Genomic DNA, 12,560 nt, shown 5'->3' with positions numbered 1-12,560 from the left:
TCATTTTCATTCACCTCTATATATTTAGCAATTTCTCTTGCTCTTTATTCTTTAACCCACTGATTGTTTAGGAGCATGTTGTTTAACCTCCAGGTATTTGTGACTTTTCTAAGTCTCTGATGGTTATTGACTTCTGATTGTATTCCATTGTGGTCAGAGAATGTGCTTTGAATAATCTCAATTTTTTTTTTTTTAATTTATTGAGGCTTGTTTTATGTCCCAGCATATGATCTATTCCGGAGAAAGTTCCATGAGCATTAGAGAAGAATGTATATCCTGGTGATCTGGGATGTAATCTTCTACGTATGCCTGTTAAAAATTCATTTATCAGATTGTTTAGGTTTTAAATTTCCTTATTGGTCTTCTGTCACATTGATCTATCTATAGGAGAGAGTGATGTGTTGAAGTCTCTCACAATTATTCTGGAAACATCAATTGCTTCCCTTAGTTTTGCCAGTGTTTGTCTCATGTATTTTGTGGCACCCTGACTGGGTGCATAAACATTTATGATCATTATTTCTTGTTGTATTGCCCCTTTTATTAGTATATAGTGGCCTTCTTTGTCTCTCATAACATCCTTGCATTTAAAGTCTATTTTATCTGAGATTAATATTGCTACTCCTGCTTTCTTTTGGCTGTAGCTCGCATGAAATATTTTTTCCATCGTTCACTTTGAATTTCTTTGTGTCCCTGTATCTAAGATGAGTCTCTTGTATGCAACATATTGATGGTTTACATGTTTTGATCCATTCTGCTGATCTATATCTTTTAATTGGGGACTTTAATCCATTTACATTCAATATTATTACTGTGAAGGCATTTCTTGAATCAGCCATCCTATCGTTTGGTTTATGTTTGTCAGAAATATTTTTTCCCTCTATCTCTTAATGTCCTTTAACGTACCCATATTGAATCTCTTAAGTACTGAACCTTTCTTCATCTCTCTCCTTTCTTTTTTTCTCTGTCAGTAGGGCTCCTTTAATACCTCAAGTAGGGCAGGTCTCTTGTTAGCAAATTCTCTGAGCATTGTTTGTTTGTGAAAAATTTAAGTTCTCCCTCAAATTTGTAGGAGAGCTTTGCTGGATAAAGAATTCTTGGTTGGCAGTTTTTCTCTCAGTATTTTAAATATGTCATGCCACTGCCTTTGTGCCTCCATGGTGGCCACTGAGTAGTCACTACTTAGTCTTATGATGTTTCCTTTGTAAGTGGTGAATTGCTTTTCTCTTGCTGCTTTCAGAACTTGCTCCTTCTCTTTAGCATTTGACAATCTGATCAGAATATGTCTCGGAGTGGGTTTATTTGGATTTATTCTATTTGGAGTCTGCTGGGCATTTATGATTTGTGTACTTATGTTGTTTGGAAGGTTTGGGAAGTTTTCCCCAATAATTTCTTTGAATACTCCTCCTAGACTTTTACCCTTCTCTTCCCCTTCTGGAACACCAATGATTCTTGTATTTGGACGTTTTATATTATCTATCGTATCCCTGAGGTTCATTTTGATTTTTTTCAATTTTTTCTCCATTCTTTCTTTTGTTCTTTCATTATTCATTCTGTCGTCCTCGGGGTCAATGATATGTTGTTCAGCTTCCTCTAGTCTTGTACTGTGAGTATCCAGAATCTTTTTAGTTTGGTCAACAGATTCTTTAATTTCTATAAGATCATCTTTTTTATTTATTGTTGCAATTTCTTCTTTATGCTCTTTTAGGGTCTTCTTCATGTCTTTTACATCCTGTGCCATCCTCTCATTGTTTGTCTTTAGTTCTCTAATTAATTGCTCCAAGTACTGTCTCCCCTCTGATCTTTTGATTTGGGTGCTTGTGTTTGGGTTATCCATCTCATCTGTTTTTTCATACACTTTAAAATTTTCTGTTGTTTTTGGCCTCTTGGCATTTGCTTAACTTGATAGGGTTCTTTTAGGATATGTAAACTGATTCAAACACTTATCTCTAATTTGTCAGATCTACAGGTTGGTGGAGCACACTTTCTCTAACTAACAAGCAGGTGGCATCCATGAGCCACCTATTCCCTGCAAGCCATTTCTCCCCAACTTTGTCTTTGTGGTGAGTGGGGGTCCAATTTCTGCACTAAGTTTGCGTGTGTAGTTGGTGCTGCCTGCCCTGAATGTGGGGCATGTGTCTGAGAGGTTAGGGAGGGATGGCAGCTTTAATAATCAAATCTCCCAGGTGTTCCTGGAGATTTAAAGCTGTTGCAAAAGTCTAATCCTTCAGTTCAGTCTCCCCACAGTTTCTCTCTGCTGCTGACCTACAAGTCCTTGGTATTGGTGTATGGTTCATGGGACTTCCAAGTGGGTCCTTCTTCCAAGCTGTGCCCTCCTAGGGCCTCTGCTGAGGGAAGGCTGCTATGTCACAAGCAAATGCCATCCCTCAAGGGAAGTTCTGGGCTGCAGGGCCGTGTAGGGGCATTCCCAGCCTGCTGAAAGGATGGCTGTATGGGATGTGTTAGTTTCCCCCTTTTCACACAGCTCCGCCTTCCCAGCTCTGGGACAATTAGCTGTGGGTGTGCGAAAGGCTACTGTCCCTACCAGATATTGTGGCATGTGTATGTGTTGCTAGAAACACTTCCCATCAGACTGGGTTTTTTGGCAGCTCTGGGCTGTGGCGCTGGGGCCAGGTAGGAGCATTCCCAGCCTGCCGGGAAGATGGCTGTAAGGGGATGCCCCCCTTTCCTTGGGAAATTATGATGTTTAGCGAATTTTCTCAGCCACTGGACTTATTGCTTTGTCTCTCAGAGCTATCTTAGCTCTGCTCTTGCCTGGGCCCAAATTGCAAGTCTTTGAGGCTTTCTGTAATGGTCTTCTTAGAGTAATTGTTTTAGAAAAAGAGAGGGAAAAAAACAAAAAGGAAGGGCACTCCTTACGGATCTAATGGGCTATTGAAATGCTAAGAGATTAGGACCACTAAGGAACAATCAAGAAAGCAAAGAAACCGACTCTTTAGACAAAGGTCTGGTCCTGAAGATTTGCATATGCACCTGATTGTTTGACTTCCCTTCTCCGTACTATGTTCACTTGAACTCCAAAAAGTTTCTGTTTTTATTTTGGGTTTATTTTTTATTTTTGCTGTTTTTGCTAGCCCTATCACCTCTCCACTGGGCTGACTACTCCTAGATTTTCCAGTGTATGGTCTCAGTCTATCTATGTTTGGAGTTTCTGATCAGCAGTCTGAGTTTTCAATCAGAGCTGCAACTGTAGTTCATCCTCCTGGTTCCCAGCACCAACGGCCCTTCCTCCCATGGGACTGTGCCTGGCAGGGAGGGGCGCAGGTCCCCTGGCCATGAGAACTTACTGATTTCACTGATCTCAGCTGTTAAGCGAGTTCGTGAGTTTTGTATGAAGTATGCCCAAAGTCAAATTGCTCTGCGGTGTCCGGTCCACGCAGTTCCTGTCTTGCTACCAACTGCCCTGGAGGAGTAACTAAAAACCACACCTCACCATTCCACCTTCTTGCCCCACCTCTCTCTGGTTTCCTCTTTGTCCCATAGATTAAGTGTGTAATGTTTAATTTATGAATATTTGTGAATTTTCCAGTTCTCCCTGTTACTGATTGCTAGATTCCTTCTATTTTGGTTGGAGAAGATAGACTGCATGATTTAAATATTTTTTAATTCATTGAGACTTGTTTTGTGAACTAACATATGGTCTATACTGGAGATTTATCCATGTGCACTAGAGAAGAATATATACTCTGATGCTACCGGGTGAAGTCTGTTCATCTAGTTGGTTTATAATATCGCTCATGTTTTCTATTTCCTTACCGATCTTCTGTCTGGATGTTCCATCCATTATTGAAAATGGTACACTGCAATTTTCTACTATTAGTTTAGAACCTTCTATTTCTCCCTTCAAATCTGTCAATATTTGCTTCATATATTTTGTTGCTCTGCCATTAGGTACATATATATTTATAATTATTTTCTTGTTGAATTAACCTCTTTTATCAGTATATAGTGACCTTCTCTGCCTTTATAATACTCTTTAATTTAAAGTTTATTTTATCTGATATAAGTATAGTTACTCCAGCTCTCTTTTGGTTACTATTTGAATGGTATATATTTTTTCCATCTTTTCACTATCAACATACTTGTGTCCTTAAATTTAAGGTGACTCTCTTGTATACAGCATATAGTTGGCCCATGCTTTTTTTTTTTTTTTTTTTTTAATCTATTTTGCCAATCTCTGCCTTTTGACAAGAGAGTTTAACTCACTTACATTTAAAGCAACTAATAATAATGCAGGACATTGTTCTGGCCACTTTGCTATTAGGTCTTTGTAAGTCTTATGCCCTTTTCTTTCATCAATTATTCCATTAATGCCTACTTTCATATTTATTTGATTTTTTGTACTGTACTATTTTGAGTCCCTTTTCATTTCTTTCTGTATACATACTTTTTCATATATTTCTTCTGTGGTTATCATGGGGCTAAAATTTAACATCCTAAATCTATAACATCCTAAAACCTAGTATGTTTGATTTCATAATAAGGTAACTTCAGTACCATACACATACATTCTTCCTGTACTCCTCTGCCTCCCCTTTTGCTGTACTTGTTACTAATTATATCTTTATAAATTCTACATCCAAAACCATAGGTTCATCATTATTTTTTTATGCATTTTCATTTTAGAACTGTACTGGACATCTTTATTTCTGATGCCACCTGATCCACTATATAGTATACTTTCCTTTCAGTCTAAAGAATTCCCTTTACCATTCCTGTAGGGCAGGTCTAGTGGTGATGAACTCTTTCAGCTGTGGTTTATCTGAGAATGTCATAATCTCACCCTCATTTTTGAATGACAATGTCACTGGTGTAAAATTCTTAGTTGGAATTTTTTTCCAGCACATTAAATATTTTGTCCCAGTATCTTCTTGCCTCTATGAAGAAACTGGCACTTAATCTCATTGAGGATCCCTTGTTTTTCTCTTGCAGATTTCAAAACTCTCTCCTTGTCCTTAGTATTTATGGTTTTACTATTATGTTTCTGGTCATGGTTCTCTTTGAGTTTACCCTGTTTGGGTCTACTGAGTATCTTGTAGGTGCATACTGATGTTTTTCACCAAATTTGGGAAGTTTCCTGCCATGATTTCATTGAACATCCCTTCTGGCCGTTTGTTTCTTCTCCTTCTGGGACTCCCATAATGCATGCATTGGTATGTTTGGTGTCCCACAGATCTCTTAGGTTCTTTGTGTTTTATAAAACTATAATTTCTTTCTGTTTCTCAGCCTGAGTTATTTCAATTGTCTGGTTTTTAATTTCACTGAGTCTCTTCTGTCAACTCCAATATTCTATAGTAACCCTCTAGGGAATTCTTCATTTCCATTATTGAGGTCATCAACTCTAGTATTTCTGTTTAGGTCTTTTTGAAAATTTTTGTTTCTTTATTGAAATTCTCACATTGTTCATTCATTGCTTTCCTGATATCCTTTAATTCTTTCTCTGTGTTTTCCTTCATCTCCTTGAGCACAATGAGGATCATTTTTTGGTCTTCGTCCAATGTATCAAAAATCTGGTTTGCTCCATGAATGGTTTCTGGATTTTTATCTTGTTCCTTTGGATGGGTCAGCATTTCCTGTTTCTTTGTCTTGGATTCTTTTGTTGCACACTGTACATCTCATTTTAATATCTGAAGTGTTAATTCTGAGTTTTAGCCCCTCAGTTGTTTGTTCCTTAAACTTGTATCCAGATAGTGGTATGAGGTAAATTTCCTTGAGTATCAGGAGCTAATAAACAGTCCAATGCAAAAAACACCTTTCACAGTCTTGCAGATTTGCTCTGTGTTAGTCGGTGATCTTCTTCAGAGTTTAGCCTTCCTATCAAGAAGCTCAGCCCAAGGTAAACACAAAGTTAATGTCCTCTCCACCTTTTCTGAGCCTGGGTCTTGTCCTGGGCAAGTGCTTGCTGGTAGCCTTAGGAATTCCCCCTCTACTCCTTATGAAATAGACTTTCTCCCCATCCTGGGTTTCTATTTTATGACTTAAAGCAGGCAATCCTTTGCTCCAGGTAGCTTTGACTTAATTATTTCTTATACTGCTTTAGCTGCCACAAGCTGCTTCTGACTGCATGGCCAGTTCTGTTAAGGCAAGACTGAGACAAGTTTCCTGCTTCAGTCTTTAAGGCTGCCACCTGACAGACTGGTGCTGTAGTACTTACACAGGAGTTACTCTACTCCCTCCAGAATAAGAATAGGGACTCACAACGGCAGCCCTGCCTGGCTCCACACCACACCAGGGAGGGGACAGGGGAGGGTCTAGCAAGGGCACCATGAGCTTCTCCTACTGTTTTTAAAGTTGTGTTTTCTTGATCTGGCACTTTAATTCTTTTCTGTAGTTTTAAGGAAGATGGCTCTGCCAGTTTTTACTAGTTGTTCAATGATTCTTTGGCAGAATGGCACCCTGGAGTGTCTAATACTGCCATCTTGGTCCAGGAAGCTTCCCAAAGATATATTTTTAAATTGTGTCTGATATTGAGAAAAGATGTTTTAGACTCAATTTCACTAATTCTTTTACTTTAAAAATGGAATTTTAAATGATATTCTCAAAATAGCATTATATTTTTATGGTTATTAAGTTGGTTATTGAACAAATACAAATTGAAAAACAGATTACCATTTTAAATCTACTTTTTGAAATTCAAATATGTTTATTACTGAAGGATATAAAAATGTTCAACACATTTAAAAGTGTAATAGTTCATTCTATGTAACTTGGACTGTAGTGATCCAAATTATCAAATGACAAGTGTAATTATTAGCCTCAATATATCTAGAAAGTTAAAGGCTATTTATCAAAGATGACCAAACACTATCCAGGGCTGTATACAAGAGTACTGGACTTTTCTCTCGACTCTGGCTGAGTGAATAAAAGAAGTAAGTTTTAGATATAATTCACGGGATTTTCCAAGTGGTTGGGTAGGGACTCTTTCTGACCATGTTGTAAATGGTAATCAGAATTCTCAGCTGCATTTATTTGAGTTCAATAAAAAGAAGACAATAATTATGCAAAAAATATTTTAAATAAAATAACTATTTGTGAGTTCCATTAATTTCAATGTGAAATTTCTATGTAAAAGCTATCTCATTAAATTTAAGTGCATGGTAAACAGTTAACATAGAATTATTAGAAATTTGCTCTTCAAGGCTAAGTATCAAGTATGGTTATCAATGTTAAAACACTCACAAGACCAGTAAAACCAAGGTGGAAACAGGTGTAACTCACCCACCATTCTTCAGCAAGTATGGTTTAAATTGACTACACAGAAGTAATCAGATTTACTGACTGGACCAAACTTTCCAATCCTAAGTAATTAGGAAACTAGTTCATAGGCATATGGTGGGCAGAGAGGCAAATGACAGTGATCAGCACCCAGGATTTTAAGCTGAATCTGAAACATGGAAAAGTCAATTCACTTCCCTGATCCTGAGCTACCCTCTTTCTGTAGGGATAACAGAATTTATAAACATAAAATAAGCCAATTTATTCATTCTTAAGCTGCAGAAAAGTAAGCAGTATTTTAAATTGTGATATTATTACACTAATAATCAGATTCAATTCTTAACTCCAAGAAATCACTACTTAAAATCCTATTTTGGAATGCAGAAGAGTCTAAAAAATGTAGAAAATATAACTCCAACTAATGCAGGGAAAACAACAGAAGTTCATTTTCCGAGTTGGTCACTCAAATATAATAGTAAATGGGTATATATTCATTTATTTATATAACAAATAATTACTGAGACCTTCGTATTTTACAAGCATGGGGTGACATACTGGGGGTCTAGTAATAAGTCAATACACATATATATGCTCTCACACATGTACACACAGCCATTGTTTATCATGAAAGTCATCAAAATCCTCACTGTACTGGACTTTCACATAAGTATGAAACACCTCCCTCTGGGATAGAATTCTTTCTTTACAATGAAGTCCTAGAATTTAACAAGGTCAGAAGAAAAAAAAAGTCTTCACAGAAAACAGGATTGTGCCACTGATAGTATGACTGCAATCTGGCTCTGAAGTCTGCTGGGTAAAAAGCTTTGCAAATTGCTCAGTGTGTAAGGTCTCCTTTTCCCAATGCTAAAGTAACCTAACAGAGGGGCATCAACCTTAGTGGTGGACGAACTTTCTTGTATTCACTTTGAGACTCTGTAGCACATATGCCAATCTGAAAAAATTCCTTTAGCCCACAGGAGGAATGCAAAGTCTTAGTTAATGAGAAAACAGATTTCATCAAAATTATTTCAGATAGCGTAAAGTAAAACATGAGAATCCTGGCTAAGATAATTTTGTTCAAACATCTCATGTGTTTTGTAAAACTTCCTCAGATCATATTTGATAGCTTTTAAAAGATATCCAGGGCTATAGTTCAAAGGGAACTAATGCAACAGTATATTTAGCAGCTCTGTGCCTTCTCAGATCTTAAGTGTTACGTGCACCTTTAATTTATAAAGCTGAAGCTACCACTCAGGTCTCTAGGCCCATATAGATAATTAAAATGCTGCTAAATAAAATTTTTTATTTACTGTACCTTCAAATATCTATCATAATTAATTCATTTTTCAAGAGACAAGGATTACACTCATCATATTCAAGGACAGTATGTGCATACAGCTGTTTCCACAATGCAAAGGAACAAAGTATCAATGATTTCCCTTGCTGCTTCACCAAATAATACTGGACAGTCAGAACCTAGAAAACTTCCTAAGGTCATTATGCTCACTCATCATTGTAGATAGATGGTGTGCCATCTCCTTCTAATTCTGTTCAGGAAGAAGGCCCTACAGCCTTCCTAGAGAACCGCCCCAGGGTTTAGGCGCTCTCACTTCAGAATCTCTTCCCTAACATCCTAACCTAAATCCCATTAACTTCAATTTAGACTCTTTCCCTTGTTTTTTCCCGATCGAAAAGAACCATCTCAACTTCCTTAACTATTTTCAAGAGTCTGCTTTCCCTGTTCTTTCTTCCTGCATTATCTCCTAAGTCTTGAATGCTGAGCTCAGAGAGGGACACAACATCATTTTAGCTTAACTAGATTTATAAATTAAATTTTTCTAGACATCTGGGACATTTTCAATAAAAGCTATTTCTGTGAATGTGTTTTCTGACTAGGCATTATCACAGATCTATCTCATCCCCAGATAAATCCCAATTTGTGCTTAAGAGGCACTCTTTAAGACATCTCACTGGCATCTGTCAATCATGGACCACACACAAGGGCAGTGCACAGTGAGACCATCAAAACTCCCTGCACTTAATGGGCTCTGATATATCTCAGCATCCATGAAGCATATCAAAGAATTCATGCTGGTCAAAGTGGTTTAAAATTGTGACACAATCTTGTTTCTTCCTTCAAAAAATAAAGTTAACGTGAGTAAATAAAGTTGGGCAGCTCACGTTTTTACTGGGCAAAAAAAAAAATAAATCAGAATCATCTTGAACAATACACATGTCAATATAGTTATTATATGAGACTTAGCACTTTTCAAAAAGCAGATTACCAAGTCTTCTCTGAGCTGGTGGGTCTATGATATCAGAGACTATGAATGACAGCAAGTTATATATGAAAAAAATAAACTACAGATCACATGAGGAAAAGACTCCATTTGATATTTGGAAGAGAAGAACGCTTTAGTTTATCTCTTCAGATGCACTCACTGAGAAACGTCAAGGTTGTAAATTTGTTGGATGCTTTTAAGAGAAACTACACTTACACATCAGAAAAATTCCCAGGGACCTTGGATAAAAATAGCAAGAAAGACTTTTCTCAGATTTTAAGTGTCTACTATATGAAATATTTAATGAAATCTATATTAGCAAAAGGTACTTGGTTATATTTCTTTAATAAAAAATTCAATTAAGAACTGTAGCTTATTTCAATTTACTTTAAATATTTCATTAAAACCTGAAAGAAACATAAATCAAGCCCTATTTTCCCCAGTGTGTGGGAAAATAATAAGAATAAATGCTCATTTCCAGGGTGACAATATCCACACAGCAGGCCTCTGGTTAGAGTCAACAGCAGAGAAGGGACAGAGAATTTGCACATACTGTAAAAAGGGCACACATTCGTTCTATCTTCTCTGGGTTCCTCGGCCCACCATTCTTGTTCAGTCTCACCAGAAACCGCTCACTGAAATGTAGGAGAGAGAGAGAGTCAGAGAAATGTAAGGGACCACACACTCGAGAATAAAGTAAAAAGGCATATATAGAGAAACCCTAAAGCTGGAAATGACAGGCACGGCCAAAAACACATGTTTAGTGGCAGGACACCTTATCTTTTATGTCCATTCAACATGCAATGAAGACTACAAACTGCCTGATAGATGTTGCTGTTTCACTGCCAGCTGTGTGAGCCTTATCTCCCTGACAGTGCGTGATTCCTCAGGGCAGTATGAGGACTGTACCTTATATTTCTCCCAAATACTCCAAAAGTGCCTACCGTGATGCCAAACCCATAACAAGCATATAGTCTTTAATGTGAATTCTCAGATCATCATTCAACTATTCATACTAGATCCAAAAGAGACTACATTCCCCAATTTCTATCTTCTTACATAACTCTTGAGAACCATTTCAGGGCTAAGAAAAATGTTACAGGAACCTGTAAGAATTTGGGTGAAAAGTCAAAGAGAAATAATGTATTATAGCTAAAGTCACATACAGAATTTAATAAGGCCATTAGAACAGTTTAATCCTCAAAAATTAAGTAATTTCTGAAGGAAATTAATGTACTAAAAAAAACCTTAGGAAGAGTGTTTGCAAGTGTGTAACCTTAGAAATAACATATACTCTCTCATCTCCTTTCTTCCTGGATCTCATGCCTATCTTTTCATCTCAAGGTTCCCTACTAACTGCAATAGAAAACCTGAGCCATGGCAAAGAAAAGCATGTGATTGCAAAAGTAATTTACTTTTCCTGTGCCCTCAATTGCATACTCACTAAATACATGCGGTACCTGTAAAAGAGCCAAAATTAAAATACCGTACTAGAGTTATAAGATATGTTACAATATATTACAATTAATAAGGGTTGATTAGTTTGTTCATGCATTTGCTAATTCATTCGACAAATAGTTCCTGAATTCTAATTGTACTAAACATGGGAATACAAATGTGAACAAGATATACAAGGTACTTGTCTTCATAGAGCTTATGATCCTGTTAGGCAGTTAAATATGCAGAAATGAAGTTCAGAAAAGATTTGGGCCAGAAATAATTTTGAGATTCTTCACAGAGTAGTGGATAGAAATAAGCAGGGGATATATATAGAACAAAAGAAATAAGGGGCTTTTGGTAAGAATTCTGAGGTACACTGACATTTAAGGAATGGGCAGAAGAATTAGCAAAGTAGACATTTAGGGAAAAAAAGAAATCCCGAAGGAAAATAAGAAAGTTGGTGGGATGTGGCATTAGTCAAAGGAAAAGTGTCTGAAAGAGGAGGAAGGAGTCAACAATCTCCAAGGCCACTGAAGGTCACATGAAACAAGGACGAAACGGTGTCCACTGGATGTCAGAACAGAGATCACCGGTGATTCTCGCAAGAACTGCTTTAGTGGAATGGTAGAGAAAGAGGCCAGTGTTAGGAGTGAGGAAGTAGAACAGTTAGTCTAGGCTACTCCTTAAAGAACGGCTGTGAAGAGGTGGGTGATGTACTTTTTCATGGGCATGTAGAGCTGAGGAAAGTCTTTGTTAAAAGATAGAATAACCCACACATAATCAGTCAACTGATACTCAACAAAGGTATAAAGCCAATTAAATGAGGCAATCATAGTAGTTTCAACAAATGATGCTGAACAATCCATATGCAAAAAAAATGAACCTTGACCTTTGTCTACAAAAAAAAACTTGAATGGGTCATGGACATAAATGTAAGAGAGGAAACTATAAAACTACAAGAAGAAAACACAAGAGAAAAATGAAGACAATTACTTTATATATCTTGCTCACATTTTTATTTCCATATTCAGCACACATTAGAAAAATCTTTCTGTCCCTGGATTAAGCAAACATCATGAGCCACAAAAACATGATAAATTGCACTTTATAAAGATTAAAGCCATCTGTTCTTTGAAAGATACTGCTAAAAAAATTAAAAGATAAGCTACATACTGGGAGAATATATTTAAAAAACACTTCAAGAATGGACTGTTTATATTCAGAATAAAGAACTCTGAGAACTCAATAAGAAGAAACAACTTAATTTAGAAGGGGGCAAAGATTTGAACAGGCCCTTCACTAAAGAAAATACAGGGATGGCAAATAAGCACAAGAAAACCTCATTAGTCATTAGGGAAATGCAAGTTAAAAACACAATGAGATACTACTACATTCCTATTAGAATGGCAAAAAATTAAAGAGTGATTATACCAAACATTGGCCAGAATGTGGAGCAACTAGAACTCTCTCTCATACACTTTTGGTGGGAATGCACAAATGGTACAAGTGCTTTGGAAAACTGGTTGGCAGTTTCTTATAAAGTTAAATGTACACTTAATTATATATGACCCAGCAATTCCACTCCTAGGCATTTACTCAAGAGAA

The 12,560-nt window shown here is 36.8% G+C and overlaps 1 protein-coding gene across 7 annotated transcripts in view; it reads right to left on the bottom strand.

The window, feature by feature from the left end:
* Window positions 1–12,560, bottom strand: part of DOCK3 (dedicator of cytokinesis 3) — a 639,207-nt gene that overhangs the window by 198,957 nt on the left and 427,690 nt on the right. For all 7 annotated transcript variants that reach the window (XM_037797176.1, XM_037797183.1, XM_037797213.1 and 4 more), the window contains exon 10: window positions 10,069–10,150. In XM_037797176.1, coding sequence (XP_037653104.1) covers window positions 10,069–10,150 — 82 coding nt within the window. The remainder of the gene's footprint in view (window positions 1–10,068; window positions 10,151–12,560) is intronic.

Source organism: Choloepus didactylus, chromosome 1 (genome assembly GCF_015220235.1).
Source record: "Choloepus didactylus isolate mChoDid1 chromosome 1, mChoDid1.pri, whole genome shotgun sequence".
Taxonomy (NCBI): domain Eukaryota; kingdom Metazoa; phylum Chordata; class Mammalia; order Pilosa; family Megalonychidae; genus Choloepus; species Choloepus didactylus.
Note: the sequence above shows the minus strand (reverse complement) of the source record. Positions and strands in the feature narration are given on the sequence as shown.